At 41.7% G+C, this 22,668-nt stretch overlaps 1 protein-coding gene across 1 annotated transcript in view; it reads right to left on the bottom strand.

The window, feature by feature from the left end:
- The window catches only part of NSMAF (neutral sphingomyelinase activation associated factor), a 267,295-nt gene that overhangs the window by 183,738 nt on the left and 60,889 nt on the right, over positions 1–22,668 (bottom strand). Inside the window, exons 6-7 of the mRNA XM_029591349.1 lie at positions 8,046–8,096; positions 285–356 (exon numbers count right to left, since the gene is read on the bottom strand). Of these exons, the coding sequence (XP_029447209.1) occupies positions 285–356; positions 8,046–8,096 (123 nt within the window). The remainder of the gene's footprint in view (positions 1–284; positions 357–8,045; positions 8,097–22,668) is intronic.

The following is a 22,668-nucleotide window of genomic DNA, read 5'->3' on the forward strand; positions in this document are numbered from 1 at the left end:
CCCGACACGCCCCCGACACGCCCCCCTCGGAGAACCCCGGGACTTACGCGAGTCCCGGGGCTCTGCGCGCGCCGGGAGGCCTATGTAAAATAGGCTTCCCGGCGCGCAGGGCCCTGCTCGCGTAAATCCGCCCGGTTTTGGGCGGATTTACGCGAGCAGGGCTCTGAAAATCCGCCCCTTAGAGAAGTACCTATTCCTTTACTTTGAACTGTATACTAGAGACTGTAAAAATATAATATATCCTTAATATAAAGAGATATAAATCTCAAACTAGAAATCTGTACCTGAAGCAGAGTCTGTACAACATCGGCTACCTTCCCAGCAATTTCCAATTGAAATAAATATTGCATTTCACCCTACATAAAAAAATAAAAAATGTACATTTAGATATTTTGCACTTTGGATATTAAAAAAAAATCAAGTAATTTCAGAATTAGAAATACAATTCAATCCCATCTGTAAATATGCTTGAATAAAATGTTTTTACTACATCCAGGTAATAACAAGTGTAATCATCTATCATGTATTTTGCCTCACATTTCCAAAGACCAAAAATGATTAGACCTACAATGTGATTACAAGGGTATTGTTAACAGTACCCAACTCAACTTCATCATATGCATTTCTGCTGCTCCAAACTTGTAGTTCATTTATGTTTTGTGATATCCCACCACTGCCGGGCACTGTTAAGTACTCAACCATGGGGAGGCCAATATTTAGCACTACTTAGCTAGATAAGGATATGTTCTTATGTAAAGAAGGCACCCCTACCAGCAGATGGAGATGGAGTAAAACTCACTTGCTGACATCACTGACATATAGCCCTGCCTCGACATCAGCTTGCCAGTATCTCTAGAAAAGCCAAACTGTGGACAAACTGATTATACTTGAAAATGACTATTAACCGTCAACCACTCATGCTGCCAAACAACTGGGAAACACTGAGCGCAGCAAAAAAAGTTAACATCTTAGGGGCTGGTTCTTTCACTTACCAGTCCTTCAAATGAATCAAATGAAATAACACTGCATCATTCGCATATAAAGGATGAATTAAAAGAAAGTAGGCAGCCAGGATGGGTTGTAGATTGGCCTGCCTTCCTTAGAGAAAAGGAAATTACCAAATAAGTGGTAATTTCTCCTTCCTCTGCACTCAGGCAGGCTAATCCACACCAGTGGGATTACCAAAGCTACTCCTGAAATGGGTAGAAGGCTGCCTGCGGTCCCGTCAACACTGCATCCTCCTGAGCTCTAACGTTCAAGTGGTAATGCCTGGAGAAGGTATTTAAGGATGACTACGTTGCTATCCGGCAGGAGATAACAACCAAATCTCCACCCACGAAACCACCTAAACTGTAGTGGAATGCGCCCTGACCTATCTAGGTAATGGTACATCTGCATCCACATAGGCAACCATGATGACTTCCTTCACCCAATGGGCTATCTTCACCCTTGCCACTGGATCCCTTTATTTGCCTCCATCATGGAGCACAAACAGACAATCTATCTTCCTGAAGGAGTGAGTAATCTTCAAGTACCGCACCAGATGCTGCTTGACATCTAAAGCATGCAACAAACGATAATCCCACTCATCTCTATTCCTGTCCAGAGTGGGTGGAGAAATACGCTGATTCAAATGAAACTCCAAAACCACTTTCAGTAAAAAGGAAGGTACAATCTTAAGCTGTACTGCCCCCAGAGGCATTTGCAGAAATGGCTCATGGCAAGAAAGAGCCTGTATCTCGGAAATTTGCCTTGCCGAACAGATCGCCACCAGAAAAACCATTTTCAAGGTAAGCAGTTGCAAATAGAAAGCACACAGCAGCTGAAAAATAAGACCCACCAAAAAATGCAATACGAGATTAAAGCCCCAAAGGAAGTACTGGTAGATGTATGGGAGGACAAAGATGCTCAATTCCCTTTAAGCACCTGGACACATCCGGATGGGAAGACAAGGGTCTACCATTGACCCACCCCCTATAGCAAGCAAGAGCTGCTACCTACAACTTCAGAGTGCTTAAGGCCAAGCCTTTAACCAAACCGTCCTACAAAAATTGCAATATCAGTGGAATTTAAACCTTAAGAGGGTGAGAACCTCACATGTCACACCAGCTTTAAAACACTCTCTAAACCCTAATATAAGCAAAAGATGTAGAAATATTCCTGGCCCGAAGAAAAGTGGAAATCACTGTCGAGGAATAACCACATTTCAGCAACGGAGTCTCTCAAGGGCCAAACTGTAAGACAAAACCAACCCGGATTGTCCTACAGCATTGGCCCCTGATGCAAGAGATCCTTCCTGAATGGAAGTCTGAGAGGACTTCCATCAATAGCCACTGAAGTACCATGGCCTCCGGGACCAATCTGGAGCCACCAGAATTATGGTCTTGGTCTGACTCACAATCTTCTGAATCACCAAGACGCCAAATGACTCTCTTCCACACTCTTGGCCCAAATAAACCAGTCATCCAGATACAGATGGACCAGAATGCCCTCCTTGCGCAGAGATGATGCACCACCACCATGACCATACGGAAGGTATTGAGCACAGTAGCAAGCCTGAAGGGAAGGGCCTGAAATTGATAATGATGTCCCAGATCGAAGAAATATAGGAAATGATGTTCCTGTCAAATGGGAATATGCAAATAGGCCTCCATCAGAGCGAGAGACGTGAGAAATTCCACTTTTTTAACTGCCATAATTATGCAGCGCAGAGTTTCCATCCTGAAGTGAGTCACATACAAATGCCGATTGACTCCCTTCAGATCCAGGATGGGTAGAAAGGACAACTTTTCCTTCTTGGGAATGACAAAATAAATGGAATAGTGCCCCATATTTTCTTGTAATCTGGGAACTGAAATTACAGCCTTCAGATTATACAGTCTTGTTAACGTAGTCTCCACTGGCACAGTTGCAGGGAGAGACCATAGATGCGTCCGGAGGAATTTGGAGAAACTATAGAGCATAACCATTCCTTATCATCTCCAGGACCCACTGGTCCATCGAAATCTGGGCCTACCTTTGATAAAAGTAAGATAGATGACTGTCTATCTCCTGATTCAGTAGATGAGCTCCCACATCTTCATTGTGAAGATCGAGATGATCCAGTCCCGGAGCCCACATCCTTATTAGGCTTCTTAGACCGAAAGGACTGAGGTCTTCCGAAGGGATGAGACTTTTGAGAGCTGCTCCTCTGCAAGGACGAAACTGACAGGAATCCCTGGTGCAGCTTCTCACCCCAAAAGTACATAGTGCCACTTTCCTGTCCTCTGGCAGGCAAGAAACAATTTGCAAATGCATTGCCATGGTCTCAAAAGCCTGTTTAAGAATGGTCTCAATCCTCCTATCCTGAGCATCCTTCAGAGCTGCTTCTCCTTCAACCAGCATGGTGTTTCACTTAGTAACAGTGCACACCAAGGCATCAACCTTCAGGAATCACAACTGTTCCCTTGCCTTTGGATCCAAGGGGTACAAACTCACCAAAGCATGCCTCCCCTTTAAAACTTGCCACTGGGGCGTTCCAATTCCAAGATCAATTAATTCTTGAAATGATTCCAGGAGGGGAAAAACAGGATTCTTTGCATTAAGTGACCAATATGGATTCTTTCTTTTGTGAGCCCGCAGTGTCACCCCCTTCTACTACTAGCATCTTCAGGGTCTAAGTTAACAGACTTAGCAGTTTGTTTCTGAAAAAAAAAATGGAGTAGAGTTCAAAGTGGCTCCAAATCAGTTGGAAATTTTCCCTCTTCCAGAGGTGAGAAAGCCAAGTCCCCACTGAAATCATCCGACGTGTCATGATCCGCATCCCCCTGAAAATCTCCGGGGCAGGGTCCCTGCGGTGCTCATCTGAAGTGGATGGCAAGAAGAATGCCTGAGAACGTGAACCCTTCTTAGCAGGTTGCTTCATCTCCACTGGATGCTCCTGCAGAAAAGCCTGCAAGCCCTGGAAAAATTCTACTCAAGAGAAGGAGGATGGATCCATACAGGGGCTATTAGGCCCAAACATGACACTTTCCGACCCCTCTCCCGGAGATGTCTCTGCCATTGGTAACAAGGGGACAGAGGAACTGTCCACTGTGCTGCCTCCTCTGCCTCTCTCCTCTGAATTCACCATAGGCTGAGGGGAGATCCCAACATTTGCAAATCTGTAGTAAGCAAATCTCTTTGAGCATTTAAATAGCACTAATACCAGTGCAGAGAAAGAGAGGGCTGAATCGCCCTTAAATGGCAAGCCATACAAATAGCAATGTGCTTAAACTTTTTGGTTCCCGGTGCCATTATTCTTCCTTAACTTGGCTTTACTTGGCCTGCTATGTTCACACCAACTGCGCGTGGGTGTACCCATGCAAATATGCGCACAAGTACCTGCGCACATGCGCGCTCACGTCAAGACATTTCCACCTCCACACAGTGACAATGTGCACATGCCTGAATGCTCAGGAAAAAAACCACTATAGCATACCATGCAGCTGACTGAACCAAGCCTGAGATGCAGGGCTTAGCAAAAGCTGCTAAACTCGCCACCCTGCGCCGCCCCCACTCTTCACTAACTCCCCAGAGAAGTGAGAGGGAAAAGGGAAACGCGGAGGGAAACGCCAATGATTAAAAAAGATTTGGTAGGGAGCCTAAACTTCTCTCCTAACTCTTTTTTACCTGAGCTTAGCCTTTCTTGGCTGAAAGATCAATTGGGTCTACAGCTGCGGGGACGAGAGCACAAGCTTTCATTACCAAACACTCCCTCGTCCTTTTTTTTTTTTTTTTTTTAAGTCTATACCCAATTAGCCTTCCAAACTCAAAGTGCTCATTTGAAGGAGGCACCAACAGGTCTCTTCTCAGGCGTTCAAGCTCTGTGTTCAATTCTTCTCCTAATCTTCTATCTTCTTTCTCTATTTTTTTTTAGAAGCAAGTTTCACAAGGGAGCTGCAGGGAGTTGCTGGAGATGGAGAATACTGGCAGGCTGATGTTGGGGCAGGGATATATGTCAGTGACATCAGTGAGTTCAGTTTTACTCTACCTCTATCTGCTGGCAGGAGTGCATAATCCACTGGTATGGATTGGCCTGCCTGAGTGCAGAGGAAATAGAGACTTATCCGGTTAAGTGACAGTCATTGAATATCCGGCTTTACTCAGTGGATGCCATTTAGCTGGATAAGTATTTATCCAGCTAAGTATATAGCCAAGTATCTTGGGAGCGGGCAATGGGCGAATTGGGGGGAAGAGCTATTTATCTGGTTAGCTTAATCCAGGGATTGCAAACTCCGGTCTTCGAGAGCCAAAAGCAGGATTGGTTTTCAGGATATCCACAATGAATATGCATGAGATAGATTTGCATACAGACATGGCAGTGCATGCAAATCTATATGAATATGCATGAGATAGATTTGCATACAGACATGGGAGTGCATGCAAATCTATATGAATATGCATCAGATAGATTTGCATACAGACATGGCAGTGCATGCAAATCTATCTCATGCATATTCATTGTGGATACCATGAAAACCTGTCCTGTTTGTAGCGTTGGCCATTCCTGCCTTAACCATTTACAGTAAGTGCCAATATTTGGACATCCAGTTAAGTTAACCGAATAATTTAAACCTGCTTGACATCTAACTCCAAGTTGGTCATTTAAATGTTTAGTTTTGAATATTGACCTATAATATTGACTTCTACTTAACATCCCATAGGGGGCGATGAAATAAAACAGTGTTAAAACGAGTTAAATTTTAGTGTGGGTTTTATTTAACACAAGCGTTAAAAACAGAGGTCTCCTGCAGGATGCAGTAAACTAATGGGATGTAAATCAAACAGGAGTTAAACATGCATGTTAAATGAAAAATGCACGCTAAAATGCGAGTTAAACCGAAAAATGCACTCTAATGCAGAAAAGTGCTTTAAAATAGGATTAAGGAGGTAAGTGCCAAAAGTTAGAAGGAAAGTGACCAAAATAACTTTGCATGCAAGATTGGGAAGGGGCATTCCAACTTGGGCACATATTCACATGCAAGGCCATTTGGGCTCTCTAGGGAAGGTATCTACAGCCAAACAGTATGCACTTTGGTGCTGTGCATCTCAAATGGCTGTAGTTGCCTGTTCCACACAGCTTACCCTTTTGGCAAAATGACCTTGCATGCGAGATTGGCACTGGGCATTCAAGTCCATTTTGATCACACGCCTTCCAATTTCACGTGCTTATCTCCATACTCTTGGTTTAATGCACTTAAGTGGATTTTCAAGTTAACTCATTGCCCTGAGGTGAAGTAAAGTTAACTCACATTTCTGGTGGCCAAGATATTCTATTGCTGTGTCCATGTGGTAGTATCTTTCTACCAGACTGGGCACAGCAATAGAATAACTTTGGACACCAGATATCTGAGTTTACTCCACCTCAGACCAAAGAAAGAGTAAGCTCTTTGGGGATTGCACCTATAGCTGAACAAAACATAAGCTCTCTGGGGATTGCACCTATAGCTAAATGCTATGCACTTGGTGTTGGGCATCCCAACTTAAGAACTGTTCAGCTATAGGTGTCTACCCCAGAGAACTTATTTTGGAAATGTAAATTCCAAACAACAATAGACATTTGCCACCAGAAATATAGTTTTTTCCACTTCAGACTTAGGAGCTAAATTTCCAATGTAAGCTCTCCAAGATAGGCACCAGTCAGACAGCATAGGCACATATAGTGCTAAAATGTGAACTGTTCAGCTGTTGGTGCCCACCTAGCCAGCCTATGCTTTATTCATCTAGCTGTTGGTGCATTCCCCAGAGAGCTTATTCTTTTCTTATACATGCCATTGAATGAGAGAATGTGCCCACAAATTGGGATGCACAGCACCAATCTCACATGCAAGGCCATTTTGGCAAGGCATGGTAAGTAAAATCAAAACATAAGTTCTCTGGGGTGGGCACCTTCATCTGAACAGTATGCATCGGAAGCTCTGCATCGGACTTTGGCATACTGTGCAGTTTGAGGTGCCCCCTATTACAGAGTTTATGCTTTGTTAAGCTAGTTGTAATTGCCCACTCCAAAGAGTTTGTGCTTTGATTTGACTTGCCATTCTCTGCCAAAAGGGCTTTGGATACAATAATTTGCTCCTTGGGAGTACTTAGAGCTAGCTGGGGTGGGCATCTACAGTTAAACAGTAAGCCAAAGTTAGATGCACAGTGCTGGTGTACTGTTCAACTGTAGTTGCCCTACCCGAGAGAATCAGAAATTAAACACCTGGGTCAGAGGTGGAGTAAACTCATGTCCGGTGGCCAAAAGTTATTCTATTGCTGTACCCAAAGTGATAGAAGCAGCTAGATACTACCACACTGGGCACAGCAATAGGATAATATGGCCACCAGAAATGTGAGTTAAGTTTTACTCCTGCTCTAACCCAGGAGTTAAATTTTCAGCATTAAGAAAATGTGCTTTAAGCTCTCTTCCCTTTAACGCACCTCTCTGCATTGCTGAGGAACAATAATGCCTTCTTTTATGTGGAAATTGCATGCGCCTGCGCTAATCTTAGCACAGGTTTTTACGCCTGTTATAGCACTTTTTTTTTTTAGGAGTTGAAACCCCGTTACATACCAGTATTAACTTACTCCTCAAAAATGCACACTAAAATAGGCATTAAAAACCTGTGCCAACATTGGCACCCCTTTTTACAGCAGCTCCCTAGTAAGGTTATGATGTTGGACTGCTAGCAGGGGGAGAGCAAGGGTTCTCACGACTCACACACAGCCCCAAATCATGGAGAAATGTATACGGAGCTGCACCTGAGGTCTGTACTCTTTCAAAGACCATTTCAGCACTGTGGACATTTTGAATCAGTGCACCCTTAAAAGAAATGTGATTAGGAAGATATCTTTAAATTGATTTTCTTCCCCTGGAAGGATTCCTATTACAAAGCCACTCTTCTTACAGGGCTATTTTTAGCTTCCATGTAAGGAGTCACTGTAAGAAGACACTATTATATTACATTTTCACAAATTTGCTATTCCTTTATATTCTAGACAAGGTTAGTAGGAAACGTTTCCAATTACAACCAAAAAGCACTCACCCGTTGAATTTTATAAGGTGCAACAAGGTTTTCTTCTTTAATGAAATATACCTGCCAGAACAAAAAGGACTGTTAGCTGTAATGTACTTCACAACTAATTGATTTTTTTTTTATTTCAAGGTTACTCAAGAGAATGTTTTAAAGTTTCCTGTTAATAAATTGATAATGTACATGATTCTATAGCAAATGTATTCTTTTCCAAGGATGGAAGTCACAAAGAAAGCCTCTTATATGGACAAAATCATGTATCACACAGGTGTGAGGGTATGAGTCAATTAGAAATTAAGCAAACATCAAGAGACAAAGTAGAGTTGGTATCACAGTGCATGTTTAAGAACAATTAAGCTTACTATTATAAACTGAAGAAGGTGCCATATAGATTATACTCAGCACTAGTTATAATCATATACCACTGTTAAAGTCATTTAGGCATAATATCAGTTAATGTGTATCATTTGTGGTTTTTGATGTAAATAAAACATTGTTTAAGTAAAACATGGTCAGTACATAGATATTTTGCTTTATCTCAATGCCCTGATCTACACATCAAAAACTAAGCAGGATAGCAGTAAATTCCTGCTCCAGATGTCAGTCTGGAGCTAGTCAGGTAAGTCTGGTCAGGATAAATAACCGCCCTAAATTTACCCACATTAACATTACTTGGGTATATTCAGCAGAATACTTATCCGGGTAACTTCCACCGAATATTTTGTTAAAGTTATCCAGATAAAGGTCCTTGCTTCCCAGTTTACTCAACGTGCCCTTCATAAAATATATTATTAGAATCCATTTTACAAGTTACAACCAGATATATTAATGTGTGGAAAGACTAAATCTTTGAATTCCCAGTGGCATCATAGCATGTTTTAACATATATTCAGGCAACATCAACCTTAGCTTATTCTGCATTGAGCTGATGAAAGCAGCAAAGCTCTCAAAAGCTTGTCAAATGTATTAGGTTAATCCAATAAAATGGATATCAACCTCAACTTATATGTTGACCTTTATTTCTATGTATCCAAGGAGATTAACATAGCAATCAACTTAATTCAAAATAAAAATAAATATATTTATGACTGAATGGGTAGTGAAATATTCAGCAAAAATGCACATAAGATGTTTAACAACTGCAAAAGGGGCACAAAATTTGAAATGATTTACAGCATCTTAAACTGTCTAAGTTTTGGTCTGATGGGCTCTGCTGTTACTGAGTTGTACACAGTGTAATTCCATTGTAGGGTAAATGTCCTTCTAGGTAATATCTGAAATTGTTTGAATTACAGAAAATTCTAAGCTCTTAGAGACTAGATTCTTTACATTACTTTCTGGTTTCTGTTATGAAGTTTTGATTGTGACACACAATAGTTCACAGTGAATTAGTTACATTAGATATTGCTTAATTTGTTATGTTACATTCAAGGCACATTGAAGACACGTATGCTTGAGCGTTGTAGCGCCATCACTAGTCAATGTTTGGAAGCTCTCCTCGTTGAACATTGTATTCATTTTGACCTTCAGTTTTCAGGTTTTTATTTCTCCATTTGGAACAACCTAATTCCCTGATTCACTAAGGCTTTTCTTCAATTCTGTGTCTATGGGAAAATATGACTCAGGCCCTAAGTTGGGATATTCGTGGGGATAACCTTGATCAACTTCTGCTCAGAAAGGAAAATAAATTAATCTTTAAATTGTGTACAGTGCAGCCCTTTGAGTTAAACAGAGAAGTTGAAAGAGGTTGAATATTTGTATTGGTTTAATAAAGCTGTATCTTTTGGTTGGACCATTGTGATTGGTTCGTTTTTTGATAAAAGTGTTATATTGGTGTTCCTTAGTTGCTCGAATGTTTAAATTGTCTGTTTTTATGTTGTTTGGATGTTTTTAATTTTTTTTTTTAGGGCTACACTTTTTTGACCCTGAAATAAGCATTATTGCCGAAACACAGGCCTGTGTCAGGTCAGGTATATGGGTGATCATGTGGTCTGTAGCAGTTTGGAGTATTCATAAGTGGTGTGGTGTGAGGTTTATTTATATTGCATTTTGGAACTAGTACATGATTGAAATGGTGGGTGCCATTCATTGATCCTGTTTGAAGCCCATTGCAGGCAAGAGGTAGTCGATAGAAATATAAGCACCATAAGTTCTGATTCCAAGTTCCCTAAAAAAAATTTTATTGGAATGATTGTATACGTTTTTGCATTGAAGAAGGTTTGATACATTTTTTTGTTTTGTACCTTTCTTTATTACATGGCTATGTTACATTCATAAATCATTATTGATTCAGAAGTGCTTTAAAATCTTAATGCCACAAGCATTGCAGCCTAAATACCCAGTATAAAAGAGAAAGCTAATCGGATCTTATGTATGCATGGAGGAGTGTGCAGGCATCTTGTATAGTGTCTCCTTGAAAGTTTCAGTGTCTGGTCCAGCGTCTGGTCTGCATGGGAGGGGGGAACAATTAGCACATAAGTACTTCAGTTATATCTACAGCTTAGGCAAAAGATAGATACTCAACATCAAGATAGTCAAAGACATCTCTTATCAATCCAGGGATGGCAGCCTGCTCTCAGAGACAAAGGTTGCAGACAGTGGAGGTGTGGCCCAGTAGTTAGAGCAGTGAGCTGCAAACCAGGGAAACCAGTGTTCAAAATCCTTCTGCCACCCCTTGTGACCTCGGGCATGTCATTTCACCCTCCACTGCTTCAGGTACAAACTAAGGGGTGGATTTTAAAAGACCTGCTCGCGTAAATCCGCCCGGATTTAAGCGAGCAGGGCCTTGCGCGCCTATTTTCCATAGGCCTGCCTGCGTGCGCAGAACCCCGGGACTCGCGTAAGTCCCGGGGTTTTTTGTCGGGGGCGTGTCGGGGGCGGGGCCGATCGACGCTGTGTTTTGGGGGCGGGACGCGGCATTTCGGGGGCGGGCCCGGGGGCGTGGTTTCTGCCCGGGGCAGTCCGGGGGCGTGGCCGTGTCCTCCGGAACCGCCCCCGGGTTGCGTCTCGGCGCGCCAGCGGAGCGGCCTCGGAGGGAACGGAGGCAGGCTGCGCGGCTCGGCGCACGCTGGCTGCCCAAAATCGGCAGCCTTGCGCGCGCCGATCCTGGATTTTAGCAGATACGCGCGGCTACGCGCGTATCTACTAAAATCCAGCGTACTTTTGTTTGCGACTGATGCGCCAACAAAAGTACGCAAACGCGCATTTTTTTAAAATCTACCCCTTAGAATATAAATCCTTTGGGGACAGGGAAATATCTCAAGTACCTGTATATAATCTGCTTTGAAGTGCCTGAAAAGCAGAACATACATAAATAAATAAAAGCCCCCGAGAGGCTTGTATGTATATAACTTCCAGAAAGATGAGACAAGCAGGGAGCACAGACAGTGTGTGGTGGACAGAAACTTGGCAGGCAGGCAGGCAGGCAGGCATGGGCAAGAGTATAAAGTGGCAGAATAAGGATCCTGGTTGTTTGTCTCAATCCTTAAGTTCTTCAGGGGCCTTATTGTTATCCTCAAGCGCATACCCAGCAACCAAAGTAGACCATCTCAGTGGATATAACACAGTCCATTTGGTATAGGATTGGAGGGTTAGAAGCTATTTTCTTCTTCTCATGTATATTCACACCATAGATGATGTGGCAAAGGATTTGGGCTGGCAGAAACAACTTGTTGATCAGTGTGTGCTGCTTAAATGGATATAATGTTTGTCAAGGCCATAGAAGCTTCAATAAGTTTGTGTCCAGCTTATTTCAGATGTGCAGATAATGTTCTGTTTATTGAAAAACAGCAGTTTCTTACAGTTCTGTAGCATCCATCTTGTGTAGCTCAACTCCATTCTGTCTGGTTCACGCAGTACAGCTCCTTTAAGGGTGAGCAGCTAGGCCCTACATCACGCTGCAAATTGAGGCTTCTAGTGTCCTGCAGTAGATTCTGTGCCAAGCCTTAAGAAATTCATGGCACAGCTTTCAAAACTGTAGTGCACATGCAAAAATCACAAGTTTTGCATGACTTACTATGCAAATAAAAGCTTCCCCTCAACATTTTGGGGGCCACATTCAAAACCTTTTATGTAGGTAAACGCATATTTACCTATGTAAAAAGGATCACTCAAAATTGCCTCTCCCCTCAATGCAGGTAAAGGAACTTATCCACACTGAAAAAAAGGGGGGTATATTTAGATAACAGGAGATTTCATTTTCATAATGTCCATGTATACATGCTGCTGCTTAGTTTGCACCTGCTGCTATGTAGTACCCACACTGTGCATGCCACCCGAGTTTTCGTACAGAAACTCTTCCATACAGTCTTTAACGGTAAATCCGAATATAAAGCACTGCAATAATGCAGGCAAGAAGTAGTCAAAGTACAAATTACAGAGGCCAAATCAGACTTACCAAAATATGTGAGCAACAGATACACAAAGACTCCTACAAAGTACCAAAATACGCCATCTAAATTGTGGTCCAAATGTTCTAATCACCTCGCTCAATGGTTTCATATAAACATTAAGAAGTAATAGGCAAAGAATGGAACCCTTTGGAACACCGCATGCTGTTATCTCCCCTCCAAAAAAAAAAAGCCGATCAGAACCCTTTCCTTTCTCCCCGCCTCCGAGCAACAACACAATAATATTATACACCGCTGCTAAATCCAACAAAATTAGCAGGACACACTACTCTTGTGTAAAGTCCTATACAAATCATACAAAGCAGCATCGAAAGTAGCAGACCATTTTGGAAATATGGCCATATCTGAAACTGGCTGCAAATAATCTAAACATTTAGTTTACTCTAATAACTTCTGAATCCGTAATGTAACTCCTCAATCATCTTACTTAAAATAGAATATTTGACACTGGCCTAAAATTGTCAAGTGACGATTTTTTTCAGAGAGAGTGTTATACCACCTCTCTGTAATGGACCTGACGCAATCCCTTCATAAGAGAAGTATTAAGTATCTGCTTAACCCCATTCTAACAAATCTTCTCTTGCAAGATGGACAAGTGTCAAGCAGATAAGAGAATGACCATTTCTCTCCAAGAATCTTGTCCAACTTGTCACACGTGACCATTTGAAAACGCAAAGCACACGTCGGCATGCGCATGTTATAAAATACATGTCCTGTGCACCGGATTTTCAGATCCGAGCGCGTAAGTGCGGGCGGGTGGACTTCTCTGTGCGCAGGGAGAGGAATTTTTGAAAAATACACACGGCGACACAATCGGGTCTCCCCCAGTTCCCTCCCAGTCTGCTCCAATTAAGAAGCGGACTGGGAGTGAACTTTCCTATCCCTAACCCTACCCCTTCCTACCTCTTCCCCTCTCCTCCCCGACCCCTAAACTAACCCTAACCTTCCCCATTTTTTTTTTATTTTTATACTTACTGCTCCTCGATAGCAGAAGTAAACTTTGTTTCCGCAGGTCAGCCGCTATTGGTGCTGTTCCAGCCTGCCCCTGCCCCTCCTCACCTATACCATGCCCAGGTCCACCCCTTTTGCAGGGCCCAGAGCTTCTGCACATAATGGCTGGACCCATTCTAAAATGCGCACAGTGTGCGCAAGGCCTAGCCACGAGCGTAACTCCCGGTTTTTATATGTGTGGCCCTTTTAAAATTGGGCTGAAAATGTCTAGCAACTTCTTGCATCGCTGATCATCAACAACCTGCCAAAAGGATTACTGCAGTAGGCCCTTATCTACTCAGAACAGCTCCTCAATAGAACACTGAAGCAACCTTAACAGATAAATAATTTTTCTTTGTACTTGCGAATCTCTACTGTAAGCTACATTAAAGATTCTGCATTTAATCTTGTCAGAATCAAAACAAAATTTTCACCCATGTTATTCTAAATACTTTTTCTTTTTCACCAAACAAGGCTCCTGAGAAAAATCAAAGTACAGACCTAGCAATACCAATCAAATGTATTTTCTCAGGAGTAAAATTATTGATAGACTTCCTCAATTCCTTGTTCCGCAAATCAGCCAAGGCCTTAACAGAAAGATCCTCTAACCTAGCAGGAGAGATGGCTAATGAACACGGAAGACCACATTGATTTTAAATGTAGCTCTAGCCTTTAACAAAAAAAAAAAAGTCAAAACACCTCTTAATTGAACTTATGGTTTGACCATAACAGAACAATTAAACTAGCCTCCTCTTTTTTCACTTCACATCCATTTTCTGCTCAGCAAAAGACCAGACCCAAGGTTTGACCAATAACATGATTTGGCTCACAAATAATAGGAGATTAATCCAACACAAACATGCCATCCATAAAGTCACAGTTAATCTGAATCAAGAGTCCTCTTGCATGAATATTAAAACTCCCAAAACTATTAGCTTGCACACATCCAATACCACGTCTGACTTAAACCCTAATAAATTCTGTCAGTGACCTTCTTGATTCCTTTGGGGTACAATATACTAAAAGAATCTCAAGTTTATCTTGGTCATCTATGAGGTACAAGCTTAGATATCTAGGCTGATTTTCAATAGTCTAACTTACAAAGAATAGTTCTTAGCCTGCACTGTAGCAGGGCTGAATTCATGTAAGTCTCCTACTGTTTGCTTCTTATTTCCATTTCTGTGTTTATAAATTCACACTAGTGGATGAAGCAATAACACTTCAAGAATATTTTGTAACCCAAGAATCCAGGCTTACCAAGGCTGACCAGATACAATTCAAAGTAATCACTGCAGGTCTCACAAGAGTACTCCTCCTACCTGAAGTGTAACCGTTGGGATTAAAAGAGACTCAGAGGACTCCACAACAAAAGTGGCTCTTTAAGCAGATGTGCCATAAGCACCTGGTGACTAAGCCTGATACTCTTGTCTGTGCCGCAGTATGGGCTACATCATTAATTTGGTTCCCTTACAGTGACAGTTGCCATGCTAAGGGCAAGGAAGGGAAAGCCATAGCTCCCCTAGAGGCAGCACTATACCAAGCTTCACCAAGGCTAGCCACCACACCAATCAGTGGATCATTTCACATCTTGGTGGAGGAAGGATGTCTCAGTTAGGTGGCCAGAGATGTCAAGCTTTAACTGGGCTGCTGCCCTCGCACCAGTCCCGGTAACAGAATTTTTATCTGCCAGAGTATTGATAGTATTCCAGAGCACAAAGTCATCCATTAATGACTGAGAAGCAGAAGAAGGTGAGGAACAAGTCTACGTAGGGAGAAGTCTGGACAAGTGCTATTTTATAAACCTCAAACATACACAAGTAATGATGTGCAAATAAATTTACTCATATAAAAAAAGAGCTGGCCAGAGTCGTTCTGGGACAGAGTCAACATTTCCGTGTATAAGTTGCTATTTTAAAACTTGCAAATGCGACACTCATATGGCTGTTACCTACACATATTGACACCTGCGAATTATCAGGTATAAGTCAGAATAAAATTCTTTATAGATAAATACTGACTAGATAAGAGGTCTAGGTAAACCAGGGTGGGGGGTGCAGGTTAAAGAACCAGGGGCGCGGGGGGTCTTAATGACTTGGAGACAGACTGGTGGACTAATTGATTTACCTGGTAATTTCCTTGATGCGCATATAAAATTTGATAATTTACACACGTAAATGCTGACAAGTGCTAAGGAAAATACAGGAGTTACATTTCCTCATGTAAATGGTTAAAATTAGGAGCACAAATACACCCACATAGCAGATGTCTGCCACTTATCCAGATAATTTTTTACTTATCCAGAAAAGTCTTAAAAAGCATTACATAGGCAGATAAGTAAGATAGCCAGATAAGTCTTCAAACACTACTTATCCATCTGTCTTACTTATCCGCCTATGCAGTGCTTTTATTTTGCTTATCCGGCTATTTTACAGGGTCATTCATCAAAATGCGTTATGGCGTTAACACCCGCAATAATGCCATAACGCACGCGTTAGTCGCAGTAGCGAGTGGCGCAAATGTACATTTTTCAAAGGGGAGGGATTGGGGAGGGGTTTGGGTGGGATTAAAGAAAATGAGGGGCATTATCGCACTGTGCAATAGCATAACGAACGTTTTTAATGCCGGAAATAACTACACCTTTTTTCCTGGTGTTAAGCTATGCAATATACCTGAAACGGCTGTAACACAATTTGCAATAAAGATTGCACATTAGATTTTGGCCACTTCTGGGCTTGGGGAGGGAAGAGGGAGTGAAGTGGAGTGTGGGGAGAGAGAGAGAGCCTCTAGGGAGGTCTTCAGAGTATTCAACTACTTATATCACCATAGGAGAACCAGCTAATAACTCAAGGTGAGGTTTTGGTGGTGGTTTAGGATTTTGTGGCCAGTTTTACATGCAGAGTGAGACATACGAACAGCACAGTACACCTCAGTGAAGATTTGATGTCATTTGGAGTGAGGAAAGTCTCACAAAGATGAGCTTTCTACAATGTTCTCTCGCCTTAGCTTGATAGTAACCTGGTACTGCTGCTCCTATATCCAGCTCATAAATATTGTGGCTCGACGTAAAAAAATTTGTAGACTCTAGACTCTAGTGTAATTTGGTCTTTTTCTTTGTATAATTTCATAATATTTCTTCTCATATTTGCTATTGGAATTCCCCCTTTTTTTGTGGTCTGACAGTGTATTACAGGGATCTTATATTTCTTATTGTTATTTTCGTATATTATTCAATCTCTGTACACCACTTCTTGTCAAGTTGTTCCAAACTTGTTAATGGATATAAAATGATAAATAAAGAGTTAAAAAAAAAAGATGGAAAACTCAAGCACTGGGGAAGGTGAACTTGAACCCAACAAGATGACAACTGGAACCATATTACTACAGCCACTAGATCCCACCTCCAAATCCAATTTCCCTCAAGCTGAAACTGATGTGTAGCCCTGGAAGTGGAGGAGAAGAAACCATCCCAAGAAGAAGAACCATAACTTGCTAACCCCAAAGCTGCAAACTCAACAAGCACTGCACCTAGGAGATGGAGGGCAGTAGAGCTTGCTGATTTGCTTTTGAGGAGTATGAAGGCATCCATCTGTCTACCAAACATGTTGCCCGAGGAAGTATGCTGTCTGCAAATATCTGAGACATTATGGAGATTGCCAAGAATTATCAAGCCTACTGACTACTATCTGATGCTGCTCATCCATGTTGGCACAAATTATACCGTTACTGTAGGTACCATACAAAGCATATCAAAAGTGACTTCATGGCTCTGGAAGAGAGAGAGTAAAACCAATATTTGCACAAGTGATATTCTCTTCAGTCCCTGATAAATGTCCGAGCAGGGAAGGTCATGTTCTGGAGATGAATGAATGGCTATATATTATAGATGGGAAGTGGATTTATTGTAAAGAAGTGGTAAGGATTTAAAAGCAACTTAAAAAAAGGTGAGCTTTTAAACTGGATTTGAATATAGCCAGAGGGAGCATGACATACCAACTCAAGGAGTCTATTCCAAGCAAAGTGGAATGTGCAGAGATGGAAGCTGGCTATGGAGGAGAAGGGCACAGACAGGGGCGGATTGAGGGAAAATAGTGGCCCGGGGGATTTTTCTCCATACTGGCCCATGGGTACCCAATTACATATACAATATAATTTACATATATAAGTACACACCCCTATATTTCGGCATGGTCCTCCTGTATCAACACAGTACTATTTGCCAAAACTCAAAGAATAACAGCCCCACCTATGAAAAAGAATACCACAAATATTACACCAGAATCTAAAATATCAATACACCTATCAGGAAAACAGAACAGGCCAAGCTAGTACAGATCCTTACAGAGAAACCACATGCTAAAAGAATGCTTCATCTCAGTCTCGCATGCAGAACACAGACTCTCATCAAATACAGAATAAAGCCACATAAAGTATAAATAGAAATGTGCAGACAAAAACTAAACTGTAAAACGTATCATGCCAGACTCTATACAGTGCAACAATGGAAAAACAAAAATGTCACTATTCCTCATGAAACAATCAATAAAATCAAGATATATAAATCATGAATCATAACTATAAAATCATACTAATAAAATAATTTCAAAACAGCTGATGAATAGAATATCCATTAATTAAAGACTCAAGCAAATTTTGAAACCTTTACCAAACACCAATAAAATATTTCAAACAGCAGACACATCACATACTATCCAATAATTAAAATGGTAGTCAATCAAGAAAAATGAACTTAAAAAGCCACCTTTACTTATCCTCTCCAGCAGTTCTCCTACTCCTTTCCCTTGCAGGCCACACCAGAAGCAGCAGTAGCTGCTGAAGCTGTCCTCACGGTCCTCTTCCTTAGGGACCACAACCAATCTTTTCTCTCTCACTCACACACACACACACACACACCAGTTATACCCTCAAGACCAGTTTCTGTCTCTCACACACCAATCATCTCCCCAACCAGTCTCTCTCTCTCTCACACACACACATACCAGTCATCTCCCTGATCAGTCTCACACATACACATGTCACCGCTCTGGCCAATCTCTCTCAATCACACAATGCTCTCGCTCTCTCTTACTTACACAAAGGCTTTCAATCACACACATGCTCTCTCTATTTCACTTACACACAAGCTCTCAATCACCACATGTTCTATCTCACTTACAAACAGGCTCAATCACACACCTGCCCTCTCTCACAGCCACAAGCCAGCCAAAAACATGCTCCATCTCTCTTGCGCACACACATTGACACACAGAAGCACCCTCCCTGTCTCACATACACATTACACTCTCACTGAAGCACCTTGCTTTCAGACTTGCAGCATTTTTCACTTTTACTAAAAGTGAAAGTGATGATCCCAACCATTAAATAAGAAAACCACATTCCTATCAGAAGGCGAAATGACACCCTTCCTGCAGGTTGTGTCCTCCCAAGGGACAGCCACCCACACCATACAGCTTCTCTTGTTTTGCACTTTCAGGCAATAAAGCAAGTGTCTTTCTTCAAACTATCAGTCATATGATTATTCATGTGGGAGATATGGAACCGAAAGGCATCCTTAGTCAACTTCCCTTTTAAATGGGAAGATTCCAGTCTTAGTCATTTAAAAATATACATTTTTCTAAAGGCTTAAAAAAAATAGCAAAACCATTTCAGATTGGAACTAGTCTAGTCTTCATGCTTAAATTATGCCTGGCATCAGTATCTTAAATTTGTGATTTTGCTGAGATGAACATTTTAAATAGTTTAATTTTTTTTGCTTAAGTATTTGTCACTACCCACTTTGCTAAATTTTATTTTCCAGAAGAGGGATGCTTAACATTCAGTAATTTAATCTTTCATCCAACTTTTCAAAAGGAGTTATATGTATTATCACATTTCATTGTTTTTTAAACTGGCAGATTCCTTTCTCACATAAATACTGCATTCACACACACAGAAGCACCATCCCTTTTCACATTCACACACATATACACACACACACACACACACACACACACACACAAGCACCGTTCCTTTCTCACATACACACAGACGCACCCTTCCGATCCAAGATCCACCGCTGAACAGCTGATCTCCGCCAGCGGTTAGCAGCACCGGTGTTCACTTCTTTGGCCCCCGCCGGCCTCGGTTTTAATTTCTTCGGTCCCTGCCGGCCTCTATTTTAATTTCTTCAGCCCCCTGGCTTGGTCTCCGGCGGGGGCCGAAGAAATTAAAATCGAGGCCGGCGGGGGCCGAAGAAATTAAAATCGAGGCTGGCGAAGGCCGAAGAAAAGAAGATAGGCACTGCCCAGCCAGCCCCCACTTGAGTCTGGCTGGGAGGCGCCCATCTTCTTTTCTTCGGCTGCCGACGCCCTCAATTTTAAATTTAGTCGGCCCCCATCTTCATTTCTTCGGCGGTGGCCGCCGCCAGCCTCAATTTTAATTTAGTCGGCCCCCTGCCGGCTTGGTCTTCCGCAGGGGCTGGCTAATCTTCTTTTCTTCGGCCCACGTTGGCTTGGTCTAATGGCGGGGGCTGGCTGGGAGGTGCTGAGGCTGGGCTGAGGAAGAGCCACGCGGTCGAGACCACATGACCAGCTAGACCGGCCCACCGGAGGATGCCCGATCCCCCGATAGGTCAATCCGCCCCTGGGCACAGATAAGACTGACTTGCCTGTTGAATGGAATTCATAAGGAAGGCTATAGGGAGAGAGACAAGAAGATGGGTAATGAGCAGCTGCAGTTTGAATGCATTTCGAGACAAGTAGAAGCAGCTTGAACTATATGAGGAAGTGGATAAGGGAGCTAATGTAGTGATGTGATAAGAGTGGTATGGTCATAGTGATGTTGAAGAAAGATAAGCTGTGCTGCTGACTTTTAAATAGATTGCAGAAAGACAGTTCAATGGGAGGCCTGCAAAGAGCAAGTTGCAATAGTCTAAGTGGGAGGTGGTAAGAGTGGATGAACATTTTGGTAGCATATTCAGAAAGGTAAAGACGGATTTTAGCATTATTGAGTATCATGTTTATCCGTACAGTGCTGCATTTGTCTAGTATCACTTTAGAAATGGCAAATAGTAGTAGTAGTAGTAGTAGTAGTAATAGTAGTAAAAGAGCACACATTTGCAGTGTTTTGGATATGAGTAGAGAAGAAGAGGTATCAAAGATGATCCCAAGGCTATGGGCTGAAGAACTGAGAGAATGAAAGCACCATCTACAGAGACAGAAAAAGAAAAAAAAGAAAAAAAGAGGAAGCAGTTTGGGAGAGGAAAAAGACAAGAAGTTAAATCTTGGCCACATTAAGTTTAAGGTGGAGGTGGGACATTCATGCAGCAATTTTAGACAAGCAGGCTAAGATCTGGGATTACTTATAAATAGCTAAACATCCTAAAATAGGTATATATGTTAAATAACCATTGTCATCAGCAAACTATGGTATTTAACATTGCTGATGACATTAACTGACTGGTACAACTCTGCATTAACAGGTTTCACCTACAAAATATAAGTAGCATTCTGTACAGGACACCAAGTATAAAAACAGTACAGATGATCTACTCTCTGACCACAAATGTTCTGACCTAAAAACAGGGTTTGGCGGTGTTACAAAATCTAACCGCAGACAGAGTATTATTAATTTGTATTTTATTTTGCCCAGAAATCTATTAATGTTTATTATAACAAACAAAAATGGGAGAAAATAAAATTAATTTTCTCACTGATTTTCTCTCATTCTTGTTCGCTAAAATAAACACTGGCAAATTCCTGGGAAAAATAAAATAAAACTGAAAATGAAGATCCCCAAGTATTATAGAAGGGTATCGGAAATGTAAAGTAGAAAGCAAGTGAACAGCAAAGAGCATTTATCAGAAGCCACAAAAAAAAAAAGGACAGAAAAAGCTGCATGAATCAAAGTTGAATTATTCTAAACTCTGCAGAATAAAAGAAAATGAGCAAGCAATAGTAAAACCATGGCAGTGTAGTTAGTACATGAAGAAAGCTAGTCTGACAAGGTCCAAAAGCCCTGGAACTGTGGCCCAGAACCGGTAAGTTGTACCCAGCTGTTCTAAGAAAATAATTGGATAGTGTAGTTGCTGTGTTAGTTTACTTGAATGCACAGAATTAAAGGATAGCAAAGAAAAATAATATAAGGTAACCAGGGCCAGTGCCAGTGTATTAGGATCCCTAGGAGCCTTCTGCCTTGCGTCCCCCCTCCATCTCGATCCTGACTCCTACCTCATTCATGGCCCGTCAAATCTCTGCTCTTTGGCGCCCCCTGATGGTCGGCGCCATAGGCATGACCTTATGATCAGGATACTAAAAGGCACATTCGAAACAAACCAAAAACATAAGACATTTGAGGTTAAAATGATCAGACACTTTAAAACTGACAAAGAACTAAACAAACAAACAAAAAACCCCAAGCCTCTATTAGCTTGCCTATAAATTTATACTGCTCATTACTTTTTGCTCATCTTAACACAGGGGTAGACAACTCCAGTCCTTGAGTGCCACAAACAGGTATTCAGGATATTCACAATGAATAAAATATAAAGTATATTTGCAAGCACTACCTCCCTTGTATGCAAATATATCTCATGCATATTCATTGTGGAAATCCTGAAAACCAGACTGGTTTGTGGCACTCCAGTACTGGAGTTACCTACCCCTATCCTAACTTATTAAATCCCATCCACCCCCTCCCTCCCCCCTAACTATCACTGGAATGCATGGAGAAATTACTACTCCTCACTTGATAATTTCCTTTCCTTAAGTTAGGTAGGTCAATCCTAATGAGTGGGTTATGCACCTCTGCCAGCAGATGGCGATGGAAAGAAAGCTGACGTCATGGCCATATAGTCCCGCCCCAACATCAGCCCACCAGTATTCTCTGGAAGAGCCAAACTGTGGACAAAACTGATTATCCTTGAACATTAACAACAGTTAACCATTCATGTTTCTCAACTAACAGGAACACTGAAGTCAGCCAAAAGAAGGAATATATCCAGCAAACTAAGAACTAGAGAAGCCACTTACCAGTTTTCAATGAAGAACAGAATTCATATTCTGCACAGCTTGCCTGAAGAAAGGCTAATCACAATTCAAACATCGGCAGCCAAGGGTGGGTCTGGGATTGACCTACCCTTACTAAAGGAAAGGAAATTATCAGGTAAGTAGTAATTTCTCCTTTTTTAGCATTCAAGCAGGTCAAGCCCAAGAGTGGAATGTACCAAAACTAATCTTGAA

The sequence above is a fragment of the Rhinatrema bivittatum genome, chromosome 2, assembly GCF_901001135.1.
Source record: "Rhinatrema bivittatum chromosome 2, aRhiBiv1.1, whole genome shotgun sequence".
NCBI lineage: Eukaryota > Metazoa > Chordata > Amphibia > Gymnophiona > Rhinatrematidae > Rhinatrema > Rhinatrema bivittatum.